Genomic DNA, 16,172 nt, shown 5'->3' with positions numbered 1-16,172 from the left:
CTTCTCTGTCAGGTCCGTTATCGCCGGGATCACCTTTCGAGCCGGCAGTTGCCATTTTTCCCGCTGCTTGAAGATCTGATGAAGGACTGCAGCGATGGGGCTGCTTTGCTGGCTGTAATCCATTACTATTGCCCCGAACAAATGAAGCTAGATGGTATGTGGAGAAGCATTTTTCTTTTCTTTTTCAAAGTGACCTACTTTTTAAACTGTTTCAATAGGATGCTAAGGCATATCAAAGTAATTTTGGAAGCAGCATTTGACAATGGTACCTGTTATAATCCAATCTTGTTTCAGGGGGTGTGATGCCACCAAAACCAATTGCTTCAGTTCGGATGAGTGCATTGAGAGATGCTTAAGTACAGGTTTAAATGTCTCACCGATAGAAGTAAATGAGACAAAAGTGATTAACTTTGGTTGGGTCAAACCTTGTTTTTTTAATATTTTTACTAGCCGTCCCCTGCCATGTGTTGCTGTGGCCCAGTATGTGTACATATATGTTTTGTGTGTGTGTATATGTGTGTTTATGTGTGTGTATATATTTGTGTATATCTATATAAATAAAAATGTAATGTTCGTGATACCATCAAAACTCAAAAACCACTGGGGGAATTGACACCAAATTTGGACACAAGACACCTAACAACCCAATGTATGTCCTCCACTCAAAAAATTGATTTGTCATTTGGGAATTGTCGTTACTGGGATTTATAGTTCACCTACAATCAAAGAGCATTCTGAACTCCACCCATGATGGAATTGAACCAAACGTGGCACACAGGACTCCTATGACCAACATAAAATACTGGAAGGCTTTTGGTGGGCATTGATCTTGAGTTTGGGACTTGTAGTTCACCTACACCCAGAGATCACTGTAGACTCAAACAATGATAGATCTGGACCAAACTTGGCACAAATATTCCATATGCCCAAATATGAACACAGATGGAGTTTAGGGGAAATAGACCTTGACATTTGGGAGTTACAGTTACTGGGATTTATAGTTCACCTACAATCAAAGAGCATTCTGAACCCTGCCAATGACAGAACTGGGCAAACTTCCCACACAGAATCCCCATGACCAACAGAAAACACTTAAAGCCATCCAGTCCAACTCCCTTCACCAGGGCAAGATAACGTAATCAAATCCCTCCTAACAAAGAGCCATCCAGCCATAGATATAAATATGATTCACACACAGATAGTATCATAGATTTGAATGGGATCCCTAAAGAAGAATATGCTGCATGTTCCAGAGTAGGCAAACCAAACCATCTTCTCATCAACACTGGCAAAGTAACAGCAAGAAATACTGTTTATCCGCAAGCATAAAGAAATTACATATATTAAAAACCAACACTTTCTCATTACTTTATTTTCCAGATCACCAGACTGGGCAGCATATAAATGTCGTAAATAAATAAATAAACAAATAAATAAATTGCAACAATTGGAACATGGCCAAACACCCCAGAAAACTCACCGCAACCCAGTGATTCGGGCCATGAAAGCCTTTTATGAATAGTGCTGCCATAGCATGTCCTGCTGGCTATTTTAAATCCCTGCTGGGATGGTTGATAGTTTCCTGTTGTAAGATAACTAGTGTTAATTTCTTGTGGTACTTACCTTTCCCCTTTCCCTTTCCCCCTTAGAAATCTGCCTGAAGGAGGTGACGTCAATTGCTGACAGTGTCTATAACATCCAGCTGCTTCGGGAATTCTCTAACGAATATCTCAACAAATGTTTTTACCTCACTTTGGAGGACATGCTCTACGCACCTTTAGTGTTAAAGGTAAGACCCGTGAATGGAAGACGCCATTTTGAAATGATGTGCCAATTGACCCACTCATGTTAACTTTTCCCGTTTTCCAGCCCAACGTTATGGTCTTCATCGCCGAGTTGTTTTGGTGGTTTGAGATCGTCAAGCCGGACTTTGTGCAGCCCAGGGACTTGCAAGAAGTGAAAGACGGTGAGAGATTTCAACAGCTGTAGCCTCAGTTTTAAGGATCTGATCCACAAAATATTCTAGCAGAACTTTGGGATTTTATCTATAGATTTCCCTAAGAATGAATTTTAAAATCTAGCATAGGAAGCTGCCAAAGGAGAAAGAACTTATTTTAAAACCTAAAGCTTTTGGAAATTTTAACTTCTTTAAAAAGCATAACCTTTCAGAGAAGAGCCAAAAACCCTTCTCTTGTAGTATACAACCAGATATAATTATGCAAGGCAGTGATTTCAGTTGTTAGACTGAATAACATTTTATCTCTGATCTATTAGGAAAACAGAGATTTTGCCAGTTAAGGTTTCGGTCTTCTCAAATAATAATGCTGTGTCCAGGTTGGTTCAAAAAGTGCTCTGCTATGTCTTGTGAACAATTTAAAAACTCCAAAATTAGGATAGTAAATAAAGAACACCTCACTACCTCTGAGAATGCTTGCCATAGATGCAGGCGAAATGTCAGGAGAGAATGCCTCTAGAACATGGCCATATAGCCAGGAAAAACCTACAACAACCCAACACCCAGAAAGCAGGGAATTCCAGACAGGAAACAATGAGGGCCAGATAACACCTCCCAACAAAGGATTCACCCTAAGCATGAAGCAGCCAGGCTTTGAAGCTGTCAGGCTATTCAGTGCTAATCAAAGTGGCCAGTTTCATCATTCACACTTGCCTCCAACAGTACTTTCTCCTACCCTGGACATTTTAAAAAAAATAAAACATATAAAAACATCACACCTAACACTTCCCAACATTCCCCCAGGCAGGAAGCAGCCAGGCTTTGAAGCTGCCACGCTATTCAGTGCTAATCAAAGTGGCCAATTGCAACATTAACACTTGCCTCCAACAAACAACTTTCTCCCACCCTGGACATTCCACAGATATATAAACCCCACTTGCCAAGCTTCGAACAAACCTCACAACCTCTGAGGATGCCTGCCATAGATGTGGGTGAAATGTCAGGAGAGAATGCTTCTGGAACATGGCCATATAGCCTGGAAAACTCACAGTAACCCAACTGTCTTCTGGTATTTCAAAGTGGAAGCAGCTACTTTGAGTCTCTTTTTTGGAGAGAAAAAGAGGAATAATATTATTAACTAGCTGTCCCCTGCCACACATTGCTGTGGTCCAGTCTGTGTATATGTGGTTTGTGTGTGTGCATGTGTGTTCATATTTTTGTGTATATGTGTATATATATGTGGTTGCATATGTGTGTGTGTGGTTTTATGAAAGCATTGTCATTTTTTTTTGCTTTTAAGTCTCTTCTGGTGTGTTTTTCAGTGTTTTTATGAGTGATGGTCACTTGTTGACCAATACATGTATTCTATCCAAATTTGATGTCAATTCGTCCAGTGATTTTTGAATTATGTTAATCCCACAAATGAACATTACATTTTTATTTATACCTAGCTGTCCCCTGCCACGTGTTACTGTGGCCCAGTCTGTGTATGTGTTTTGTGTGTATATATTTGTGTATATGTGTATATATGTGGATTTGTGCATGCATTGTAATGTAATTTTTGTTTTTTGGCTTTTTAAATCTCTTCTGCTGTGTTTTTCTGTGTTTTTATGAGTGATGGTTACTCGTTGGCTTGATAGGTGTCTTGTGTCCAAATTTGGTGTCAATTCATTCAGTGGCTTTCGAGTTATGTTAATCCCACAAACAAACATTACATTTTTATTTATATAGATGATGATAATAATACTAAAATAATAATAATAATAATAATAATAATAATAATAATAATAATAATAATAATAAATAAATAATCCCAGGCTGTAAAATAGATATTTATTAGCTGTTTGACCCCATTTCTCCCAATAACAGATAGAAAAACACAGCCCCAGCTCTAATTATCCCATAAGTTAACCAAAAGTGCAATCCAGCAAAATGTTCTCCCTGCTTAACTGTAACTTGTTAAGCAGGAACTGTATAAGAATAATGTATTGTCGAAGGCTTTCATGGCTGGAATCACTGGGTTGTTGTAGGTTTTTTCGGGCTATATGGCCATGTTCTAGAGACATTTTCTCCTGACATTTCGCCTGCATCTGTCTATGGCAAGCATCCTCAGAGGTAGTGGCAAGCATTCTCAGAGGTTGCTCACTACCTCTGAGGATGCTTGCCATAGATGCAGGCGAAACGTCAGGAGAAAATGCCTCTAGAACATGGCCATATAGCCCGAAAAAAACCTACAACAACCCACTGTATAAGAATATGTCATTTCAGCGTGATTTGCTGAGAAGGAGTTGGTTGTATTCTATGGACCAGGTCTGTTTTGTGTGTTTTCTGTGGTTTTGAAAGTTCTCATGACCTGCTGCTTAGCCTTAACACATGGGAATTGATTATTATTTTTACAGTCTATTTTTTATTTGTGTGTTGACGTTTAGTGTCATCTCCTTACCCTAACGTCGACTTGTTACAGGCTTTCTGAATAACTGTTTTGATATATGTATCCTACTTGTTAAAATATTTTTGATTACATTTCCTTTTAAACTTTCTGTGTTTGGGTTTTTTTAAAAAAAACTGTTGTAACAAATTACATTTTGAAAACTCCTGTTTAGGGTTGTTGATTGTTGCTTTAAAACTGACACTAATGGTATAAATTGATATTTAGCTAAAACAATGTTGCAGCAGAAGAGCAGCCGCCCACCCATTCCTATTTCCAACGCAACCAAACGAAGCTTCATGGCTAGTCCAGCTGCTTCCGGTTCAGGCGACGTGCAACCTCCAGCTCAGCTCCCTTTGGAAACGTGCAACAGGTATTACCTGCATCTTGAAGGATTTGCGTCTCTGTAAGTTTGTCTTTTGATCTCCACGGTCGACCTTGCTTCCTGTGCTGTGGTTTGGCACTGTCGACAGTAGTTCTGTGTTTTCTGGAGTGACCGGTTGCAGCTTTTCGGGCTGCTATCAGATTGGGAGAGAGTGGAAACCGCTAGGCAGGTCCTTTTACAATCCCATTTCTATAAGGATATTTAGTCTGTTTTTATTACTCCCATTGTACGGAAGATTCCTGGCAGAATATTATCTAAACCAGTGCGTCTCAACCTGGGGGTCAAGACCCCTGGGGGAGTCGTGAGAGGGTGTCAGAGGGGTCGCCAAAGACCACCAGAAAACACAGTATTTTCTGTTGATCGTGGGGGTTCTGTGTGGGAAGTTTGGCCCAATTCTATCATTGGTAGGGTTCAGAATGCTCTTTGATTGTAGGTGAACTATAAATCCCAGCAACTACAACTCCCAAATGTCAAGGTCTATTAAGGCATCTTTTAAGGGATCTTATAGAGAGGCTAAATTTTGTACAGTAGCTCTAAAAATAAAGAAGCAGTTTGTGGATTGGGTTGCTGTGAGTTTTCTGAGCTGTATAGCCATGTTTCAGAAGCATTCTCTCCTGACATTTCTCCTACATGTCTGGCTGGCATCCTCAGAAGTGTGAGGACTGTTGAAACCAAGCAAGTGGAGTTTATATATCTTTGGAATATCCATGGTAGGGGAAAGAACTCTTGTCTGTTTGAGGGAAGCTGATGAAGAAACACAACCTACAGATTATCTAGAGGCCCATAAAAATCCACCAAATTCTATGTTCACCTCTGCAGGAGGTCTACTATATACCATGGCCTTACATATTCAAAGCCTGACTGCTTCCTGTCTGAATGAATTTTTTGTTGGGAGGTGTTAGCTGGCCCTGATTGTTTCATTTCTGGAAATCCCTCGTTTTCAGAGTGTTGTTCTTTATTCTGAAAACAAAGGTGAGAGGATCCTTCTTGTCCTTTGCTGAATGTAGCATTTGTTAGATTTTCTTAGTGGGTTTGTAGATAGCTTGTAAATAAAGAACAACACTCAAAACAAGGGAATTCCAGACAAGAAACAATTAGGACCAGCTGACACCTCCCAACTAAGGATTCCCAGGCAGTAAGAAGCCAAGCGTTGAAGCTGCAAGGCTATTTTATGCTAATCAAGGCGATCAATGACAACATTCCCACTTGTCTCATACAGACAAGAGTTCTTTCTCCCACCCTGGACATCATTCCACAGATACATAACTCTACTTGCCTAGTTTCCAACAGACCTCACAACCTCTGAGGATGCCTGCCATAAATGTGGGTGAAATGTCAGGAGAGAATGCTTCTGTAACATGGCCAGACAGCCCGGAAAACTCACAGCAACCCAGAATCTTAAGATCTTCACAACCAACAAGAAGTAAACTAAAATCACCAGGAACCAGGTATCAAAATCCCTAGAAGTCCCTTTACCGGACTCACTTTCAGCCTTGTCTGTATGAGAAAACTGAATTGTAATATCTAAACATCCATCCCTTTCTTAGCTGCCTTTCTTATTCAAACAGTGCCTTTTTCTGCTAGTCTTCATCTGTAAAAGTTCACTTGTCATTTTCTGAACCTGAGCTGGCTGTGACATTTGCTGGATTCAACTGCTGGTGTTAGTCACTTCTGTCTCAATCTTTGTGAGCTTGTCTGGCATTACATTTCAAGACGGTTTTCGTTCTCCACTTACGCAGATCGTCCTAGACTGGCTGTGGTAATTACTTTTTTTGAAAAGAGCTCTTGAGACCCGTGCTATTATTCACTCTTCTCCCTTGTCCTAGTTCTTTTCTTTTTAATTTAAATATGAGATCCTTTTAAGACCACATGTTTGATTAACGTGAGCACGACCTGTTTATTTATTTATTTACTACAAGGGCGACTCGGAATGGTTAACAATAGGCAACAATTCGATGCCAGACCAGTTACAACAAATTAAAAAAGTCATAAATACTGTATATACTCGAGTATAAGCCTAGTTTTTCAACCCTTTTTGTAGGCTGAAAACGTCCGCATCGGCTTATACTCGAGTCAAGGTTATTTATTATTTTACTCTGTTATTATTGTTATTATTATTATTATTATTATTATTATTATTATTATATTTTACATTTATTATTTTACTCTATTTATTATTATTATTACATTTATCATTTTACTCCTATTTTACATTTATTATTTTACTTTATTATTGTTATTATTACATTTATTATTTTACTCTATTATTACTGTTATTATGTTTCCCTTATTTTACTCTATTATTTTTATTTTACCTTTATTATTTTACTTTATTATTATTATTATTACATTTATTATTTTACTCTATTATTACTGTTATTATGTTTCCCTTATTTTACTCTATTATTATTATTATTATTATTATTATTATTACGTTTATAATTTTCCTCTCTTTATTATTATGAGTCACCTTCGGGCTGATATGGGCGGGATACAAATATTGTAAATAAATAAAATAAATAATTGGAAGGATACTTAAGCACATTTACATCGAAGAAGCTTAGAATAATGGTTTAATCAGAGTTGGGCAGTCTAATCTTAAATTACAGTTTTATGGAAATAAAACATTTAACCTCCTGATGTCTCAATTAATGTAATTTTATTGGTATCTATTTTTATTTTGAAATGTACCCGTAGCTGCTGCATTTCATACTCTCGGCTTATACTCGAGTCAATCAGTTTTCCCAGTTTTTTGTGGTAAAATTGGGTGCCTCGGCTTATATTCGGGTCGGCTTAATCTCAAGTATATATGGTACTTTAAAATACTAACAGCAATATAAAAGCATAAAAATCATACACAGCATTTAAAAACATTGTCAAAGCATCTCCATCTCAAATCGTTGTCTAGTTGCGTCGTCAGTTGTCCATAATATCATATATCTATGCCATATTTGGGAAGGCCTGTTCAAAAAAGCCAGGTTTCCACCATTCTTTGAAAGGACAGGTGGGAGGGGGCCAATCTTATCTCTCTAGGCAGGGCGTTCCACAGTCGAGGGGCCACCACTGAGAAGGCTCTGTCTCTCGTCCCTGCCAGACGCATCTGTGAGGAAGGCAGGAGCGACAGCAGGGCCTCCCCAGTAGATCTTAGCATTCTGGATGGTTCGTAAGGAGATATATGTTCGGATAGGTAAGCTGGACCGAAACCATTTAGGGCAGTGTTTCTCAACCTCCCTAATGCTGCGACCCCTTAATGCAGTTCCTCATGTTGTGGTGACCCACAACCATAAAATTATTTCTGTTGCTACTCATAACTATAATTTTGCTACTGTTATGAATCGTAATGTAAATATCTGATACTCAGGATTTATTTTTATTCACTGGACCAAATTTGGCACAAATATCCGATATGCCCAAATTTGATTACTGGTGGGGTCGGGCGGGATTTATAGTTCATCTTCAATCAAAGAGCATTCTGAACTCCACCAATGATGGAATTAAACCACCTTGGTACACAGGACTCCCTTGACCAATAGAAAATACTGGAAGAGTTTGGTGGGCATTTACCTTGAATTTGGGAGTTGTAGTTCACCTACATTCAGAGAGCAACGTGAACTCAAACAATGATGGAGCTGAACCAAACTTGGCACGAATACTCAATATGCCCAAATTGAATACTGGTGGACTTTGGGGGAAATAGACCTTGATATTTGGGAGTTGTAGTTGCTGGGATTTATAGTTCACCTACAATGAAAGAGCGTTCTGAACCCCACCAAGGATAGAATTGGGGCAAACTTCCCACACAGAACTTGCATGAGCAACAGAAAATACTATGTTTTCCGATGGTCTTTGGCGATCCCTCTGACACCCTCTCACGACCCCCCCAGGGGTCTCGACCCCCAGGTTGAGAAGCACTGGTTTAGGGCTTTATAGGCTAAAGCCAGCACTTTGAATTATGCATGGAAGCAGATTGGCAGCTGGCGCAACAAAGGAGTTGTATGCTCCCTGAGCACCTGTTAGCAACCTGGTTGTCGCCCGTTGGACCATTTGAAGCTTCCGAACAATCTTCAAAGACAACCCCATGTAAAGAGTGTTGCAGTAATCTATACGGGATGTAACCAGAGCATGGACTACCATGGCCAAGTCAGACTTCCCAAGGTACAGGCGCAGCTGGCGCATGAGTTTTAACTGTGCAAATGCTCCCCTGGTCACCGCCGTTCATCTCGGTCTGCGACTACAGCTGTGTTAGGTTTACAATATCAACCGTGCCAACTTTTCCGTGTTTTCTATTCCAAAATTGCTGTGTTTTGGAAGCTAGCTGGAAAAGATAATGGTGTGTTTTTCCTACTATGGTATTGTTTCCAGCTGCCCTCGCACGCATTAATGGGTGGTCTTCTGTATGTTTTTCTTTCCAAATAGTGGGAAAGGAAGCCCTGCCTTCAGTCCAGCCCATCCATTGCTGCCATTGAGACAGAAGCAACAGAAGTCACTGCAAGGGGAAGACAGTTCAGGTAGAGAAGAACTTTTCTTTGTAGCATGTATGCACAAAACTCTTAATTATTTTATTTATTTACGACATTTATATGCCGCCCTTCTCACCCCAAAGGGGACTCAGAGTGGCTTACAAGATATGTATACATACAATATATTATATTATTAGCATAGCATAAAATATTATTAGCATAAAATATATAATTGTAATATTGTATTATTAATAGTAGTAGTAGTAGTATTATATTGTATTACATTATATATATTATATTATTAGCATAGTACAATATCAGAATTATATATGACTATATTGTACTATACCATTATATAGTAATATTGTTAGTAATATTACATGTAATATAAAATATATTATAATATTGTATTATTATTATTAGTAGTATATTGTATTATATTATATATATCATATTATTAGCATAGTACAGTATCAGAATTATATATTACTATATTGTACTATACCATTATGTTGTAATATTGTTAGTAATATTACATGTAATATAAAATATATAATTATAATATTGTATTATTATTAGTAGTAGTATTATATTGTATTACATTATATATATTATATTATTAGCATAGTACAATATCAGAATTATATATTACTATATTGTACTATACCATTATATTGTAATATTAGTAATATTACATGTGATATAAAATATATAATTATAATATTGTATTATTATTATTATATTGTATTACATTATAGTATTATAAATATTATAATGTAATTTTAATGGCTGCAATACTGGATATTTAGAGACAACATTTTTATTTGTATTGTCGAAGGCTTTCATGACCGGAATTACTGGGTTGTTGTAGGTTTTTCCGGGCTATATGGCCATGTTCTAGAGGCATTTTCTCCTGATGTTTCGCCTGCATCTATGGCAAGCATCCTCAGAGGTAGTGAGGTTACTTCCTCTGAGGATGCTTGCTATAGATGCAGGCGAAACGTCAGAAGAAAATGCCTCTAGAACATGGCCATATAGCCCGGAAAAGCCTACAACAGCCCAACATTTTTATTTATTTGTTTGTTTATTTAAAGCAGGGGTCCTCAAACGTTTAAAGCAGAGGGCTGGTTCACTGTCCCTCAGATTGTTGGGGGGGGGGGAGGGTGGACTATATTTTGAGAAAAACATAGACAAATTCCTATGCACACTGCAGATATATTATTTGTACTGATGATGATGAACAATTTTAATCAACATAAACTTACCAGTATTTCAGTGGGAATGGTGGGTCTGTTTTTGGCTGATCAGATAGTCAAATTAATTCAGGTTGTTGTTGTTGTTGTTGTTGTTTTGTGACCTGAAGTTGTTTCAGACTTGGAGTGACCCTAAGTCTAAAGTTTAGACCAGGGGCCGAGTAAATGACCTTGGAGGGCCACATCCGGCCCACGGGCCTTAGTTTGAGAACCCCTGATTTAAAGCATTTAAATAACAAAATTCTTCAAGACTGTTACTTACTGTGTTACAGATGCAAAATTTTTCTTAACCATTCTTTCCAAATTGTTTATTTGAGTGACAAATTTTGCCGTGCATTAGAGTGAGGAATATCAACTCCAACTGTACTTAGCTCAGTATATCAAGACTTTGCCCATTTATAGTCCTTACCGGAAATACTAGGGTAAATTCAGTCTTGTATTTGCCATTAGACATTAGCTTGAACTCCTTACTAAAGCACTCACTATACTGCCCTCACCTGGTGAAGTCTTGTTTAGGACACATTTTAGCAGGGCAAGCTTTAAAATATTTAAAACAAAGTAATTTTAAAAACTTTTTTTTAGGCCAGCGGAACCGTTCCAATTCATTGACTCGAGTGGATGGGCAGCCCCGGGATTCAATTCTCGCGTGGCCAGAAAAGAAGCAAAGGTAATGTGTATTTTGTGGGGAAGCTGAATTTTAAATCTCAGAAATGTTGTATAACTTTGAATGGGAAGATGGAAAGTAAGGCTTATATAATAGAATCATACTCCCTAGAGCAGTGTTACTCAGCCTTCCTAATGTTGCAACCCCTTAATACAGTTCCTCATGTTGTGACGACCCCCAACCATAACATTATTTTCATGGCTACTTCCATAACTTGAGTTTTGCTAATAATAATAATAATAATAATAATAATAATACCTTTATTTATACCCTGCCACCATCTCCCCAAGGGGACTCGGAGCAGCTAACATGAGGCCAAGCCCAACAACACATCAATAAAAACAAGCAATAAGCAAATAAAGCAATACAATTAATAGAACTCAACATATAGAGAATAACACGCAAGAGTTTAAAAATCTATGGCCGGGCCAGATGTAATAGTTTAACATTTTAAAAATAAACGCTGGGCATGTACAGAGGTAGGTAGGTAGGATGTATCTAGTACTTGAGGACTGAGTTCCAGAGTCGGGGGGGGGGGGGGCACCACAGAAAAGGGCCTCTCCCTCGTCCCCACCAATTGCGCCTGCAAAAGGGGCGGGAGCGAGAGCAGGGCCTCCCGAGATGATCGAAGAGCCCCTTGAATCCCTCCAATGACAGAATTGGGCCAAACTTCCCACACACAACCCCCGTGACCAACAGAAAATACTGTGTTTTCTGATGGTTTTTGGTGACCCCTCTGACACCCCCTCACATCCCCCCCAGGGGTCCTGACCCCCAGGTTGAGAAACACAGTGATAGAGGCAATCAAAGCCTCAGTCGCTCTGGGCTGGAAGGACCACAAAAAATAGGATATAAAAACTTGGTATAAATATCTAGCAGATAACAATAATTAAAAAAAAAAACCACACTAATAGCCGTTTGTCTTTTCCAGGCCTCTTTCTCAACCAACGCCGTTTGTTCTCCATCACGCTGCAAGCAGCGACGCAGATCCCAGCTCCGGCGATAGCATTAGCTTGGCCAGGTCAATCAGCAAAGACAGTCTGGCTTCAAACATTATCAACATCACTCCGAAGCAGCATCCTCAGTCCATGCCGCCGAAAAGCAGCGGGAGGAGCTTGCTGAGCAACGTTGAGATCGAAGACGAGGATGAGGAACTGATTGCAATCATTCGCCCAGACACGGTGCCGAACCAGGGCAGCCTTGAGCTTCAAAGCGTGCCAGCCCGATCGCCGGGGGGAGTGGCCACCGCGTGGGCCCAGAAAGGCGAAACCTCCGAAAGTAAACCGGAGAGCTTTTTCCTCGAGCCTTTAATGCCTGCTGTTCTACGGCCGGCGAAGGAGAAACAGATCACCAATAAAGAGGATGAGTGCGGGGAAGGGAAGATGAGAGGCTTTGGAGCGAAGAGACTGATTGAAGGGCATACGGTGCGTAAGAAAACCAACGGCAATCATGGAGACCACAACCTTAATAGGACTTTTAATCTAACTCCCAGTCCTGAGCTAACAACACCCGCAAGTTCCATCTCGGCAGATCCAGCATTGCACTTGGAGCTCAGGCCAGAAACCTTTCGACCGCAGGCAAGTAGTAGTTTGGAGCCTTCGACGCGAGACCAGTCCTTTGGAGGGTTCTTCCTTCACGCTGCCAAAACGGAGGAGGATGCGGTGACTAGCTATGTCAAGACCCCCGATTCCTACGCAACGGAAAGCACGTGGACAATGGTCAGGCAGGACTCTGACTCAGACATACTAGACATGGAGGAAGCTGAGCAGGATTTAATGGTCGACGATCACCCGATAATTGCCAAGTATATAGGAGAGGAGGAATCGGCAAAGTTGCAAGAAGACATGAAAGTCAAGGAACACGAAGACAAAGATGACGGCAGCGGGCGGTCCAGCCCGTGCCTGAGTACGATCTCTCAGGTGAGCAGCGTCTCCATGACCAGCGGGAGTGCCAGGATGACGAGCTTTGCAGAACGGAAGCTCCACCGGTTGAACAGTTACGAAACTAAATCCAGCACAAGTAGCTCACAGAAGACCACCCCGGATGGGTCAGAGTGTTGCCCGGCTCCACTAACCACATGGAAGCAGAAGCGGGAGCAAAGCCCCAACCGGCAGAGTAAAGATAATGTTAATCTGTTGGCATCCGAACTGGTCCAGCTTCACATGCAGCTGGAGGAGAAGCGGAGAGCGATCGAGGCCCAGAAGAAGAAGATGGAGACCTTATCTGCCCGGCAGCGGCTAAAACTAGGCAAGGCAGCTTTCCTCCACGTGGTGAAGAAAGGGAAAGGCGCCGATGTTTCCCAGCCGCTTAAACCAGAACACTTCACAAAAGAATACTCGCGGCACAACGGGGAAGGTTTGGACGACACTTCTTTGAGCTCTAAATCGGAGGCGTTCTTCATGAGAGACGAAGGGGGCGATGACTCACTGGACAGCCTCGAAGCCGCCAAAGTGAAAACTCAGGAAACGGTTGCCTTTGTGGAGCAGAACAATCCGAAAGAGCCCACCCTGCACGAAATCGAGAAGAGCAAAATGATCTCCGCGGCGCTTCTGGAGGAGAGCATCGACTCATCGGACGTCAACGAGTGCGACCTCTCCATCGAAAAGCTGAATGAAACCATTAGCACCCTCCAGCAGGCGATTCTCAAGATTTCTCAGCAGCAGGAGCTTCTGATGAAGGCTCCGACGATGCCGCCGTCGTCACGAGGCGGCTCTCAAGACCAAAAGATCAGAGCCCCCGTTCATTTTGTGGAGCCCCTCTCCCCGACTGGGATGAGCAGCCTTCGTAAACCGCCGCGGCTCGGTCAAGGACGGAGCTCACGCTCCGGGCGGCCGTCCGAACTCAAAGTGGTCAAGGAGCGCCAGCAAACCACTGCACGCATCAAGACCCCGACTCCCAGCGTTGACACCCTGCCCCACTTAAGACAGTTCCCGTCAAGCAATATGGCCAAGACACCAACAGAAATTTCTGTTGAAAACAATTCGGCCCCCGGTACCACTCCCCAGGAGAAGCTCTCTTTTGAGAGCTACAGACTCTGTGATGAGAGCAACCAGCGGGGTGGATTTACCTTCTCCAGTCCCAAGGACACAAATATCCTCTCTGAAGCAATCAAAGACGTGAATAGCAATGTGGAAGAGTTTAGCCTTCCTTCGTTGGAAGGCTCAGGAAACGAGACTGTCTCAGCAGAGGAACCCCAGAGAAGCAAAGGTAGCCTTATTGAAGTCGACCTGTCGGATTTAAGAGGTCCGGACGAGGAAGGAGAGGGCAGTGAAATTGACCAGAAATCAGGACTTGGCTTTTTCTTTAAGGTAAGTGTGTCACGAATACTTTTCAATAACTTTAAAGCATAGGTTCTTTTTATTGTAATTTCAGTGTGAGAGGGTATATCCAAACTTTGACAGAACTTTTACACAAGGAATGACATTGGACAAACAGACATTCTATGCAACTACATTGGATTCACAACAACCTACTATATTGGCTTACAAACAAAGGGGAATTACATTTTTACTCAGCATTCACACACACCTACACATTCAGTCATCCTCATTCATCCAAATATTAGATTAGGTAAATTTTATTATGGTCCAGAGACCCTTATTATACTGTAGCATACAAGTTATACAGGTAATGAGATTAAGAACATCCAGTGGATAAAATTTAAAAACAGTAAAAGCTGCTTAAAATACATGTTGGCTAAAAACAAGGGTAAAATGTAGGGTTGGGCGGTTTCGTTCGTTAATTTCGTAATTCGTTATTAATTCGTATTTAAATTAGCTTACGATCCGATATTGAGCCATGCAGGAGTAATTAAAAATCGAAACGAATTTTTTAATTTATTTCGTAATTGTTTCGTAATTGTTTCGAAATCGATTCGTAATTGTTTCGAAACTGTTTCGTAATTGTTTCGTAATTATTTCCGTATATCTGGTGCAAGTTTTAGGGTTGTTGTTTGTTTTATCAGTGATAAAAAAATAAATTATCACACCAACAGTCAACAACAGAGGGAGAGGGAAGCTTCAGAAATTCCCTCTGTCCCATTTGGAGGGTTTTTTAGCATATTGCGCAATCGGCCCGCCATTACGAATCGATTCGTAATTATTTCGAAATTGTTTCGTAATTGTTTTGTAATATTACGAAATTTCGTATATTTAAAACTTTTTTTAAAAAAAATTGGAATTCTTTTAAAAAACAAAACGCAAAACCCCCCTAAAAACGAATCGAGTTTAGAAACAATTTTTTCCGTGGTTACCCAGCCCTAGTAAAATGCTACAAGACGTGCCAGAGTGTTTCAGCCACAAGGTATACAGGCAATGAGAATTAAGAACAACCAGTTGCTTGGGCACACAGATGGATAAAATTTACAACAGTTTGAGCATTGTTTGAGCATTGTTTGAGCAGTTAAAAATTGCTTAAAACACAAGTTGGCTAAAAAAATTGGTAAAAGATTTTCAGCCTGTGTCTAACATTGGGAATTGTCTAATCCTGGCTGCCTCAGAAAGAAACTTGGCAACCGCCAAGGTCACGTGGTGAAGGTTGTCACTAAGTAGAAACTTCACATAAAATTTTACTGAACTTGTCTGCTTGGGCCTGTTCATAGAAACTGCATGACAGTAGAATGTGGTAGATGCGCTCTACTTCCTGTTTGTTACATGGGCAGAGTCTTTCATTGTATGGAGTACCTGCAAATCTCCCACGCAGCAGTATAGACACATTGCACCTTGCTTTGGAAAATAGGCAGCAGTATTTGGCTACTGTCAAGTTCTTTAGATAGTTTGCTGCATGAAAAGGCCCAACATAATGTATGGACAGGGCAATAGGAGAGCAGGATACATAGGAGCAAGAGCGCAGCTCACAAAAGGCAATGTCCCACATTTTTCATTTCTCCATTCTCCCGCTATGAAGAACACCTGCTTTCTCTGCAGTCTGTCAACGCATAGTTCCAAAACTCCTAAAACACCAAAACTTCTAAAATGCTAAAAACGCCAAAAAGAACATGACTCCAAAACCGCACTCTTTTCTCTTCCC

The 16,172-nt window shown here is 40.5% G+C and overlaps 1 protein-coding gene across 6 annotated transcripts in view; it reads left to right on the top strand.

The window, feature by feature from the left end:
* Nucleotides 1–16,172, top strand: part of CAMSAP1 (calmodulin regulated spectrin associated protein 1) — a 46,019-nt gene that overhangs the window by 21,765 nt on the left and 8,082 nt on the right. For 4 of the 6 annotated variants that reach the window (XM_067471851.1, XM_067471856.1, XM_067471853.1 and 1 more), the window contains 7 exons: nt 13–154; nt 1,650–1,789; nt 1,870–1,966; nt 4,611–4,788; nt 9,184–9,275; nt 11,063–11,147; nt 12,076–14,452. In XM_067471851.1, coding sequence (XP_067327952.1) covers nt 13–154; nt 1,650–1,789; nt 1,870–1,966; nt 4,611–4,788; nt 9,184–9,275; nt 11,063–11,147; nt 12,076–14,452 — 3,111 coding nt within the window. The remainder of the gene's footprint in view (nt 1–12; nt 155–1,649; nt 1,790–1,869; nt 1,967–4,610; nt 4,789–9,183; nt 9,276–11,062; nt 11,148–12,075; nt 14,453–16,172) is intronic. The other 2 variants (XM_067471854.1, XM_067471855.1) reach the window with 1 other exon arrangement.

Source organism: Anolis sagrei, chromosome 11 (assembly GCF_037176765.1).
Source record: "Anolis sagrei isolate rAnoSag1 chromosome 11, rAnoSag1.mat, whole genome shotgun sequence".
Lineage (NCBI taxonomy): Eukaryota > Metazoa > Chordata > Lepidosauria > Squamata > Dactyloidae > Anolis > Anolis sagrei.
This window is presented reverse-complemented; position numbering and strand designations above follow the sequence as displayed.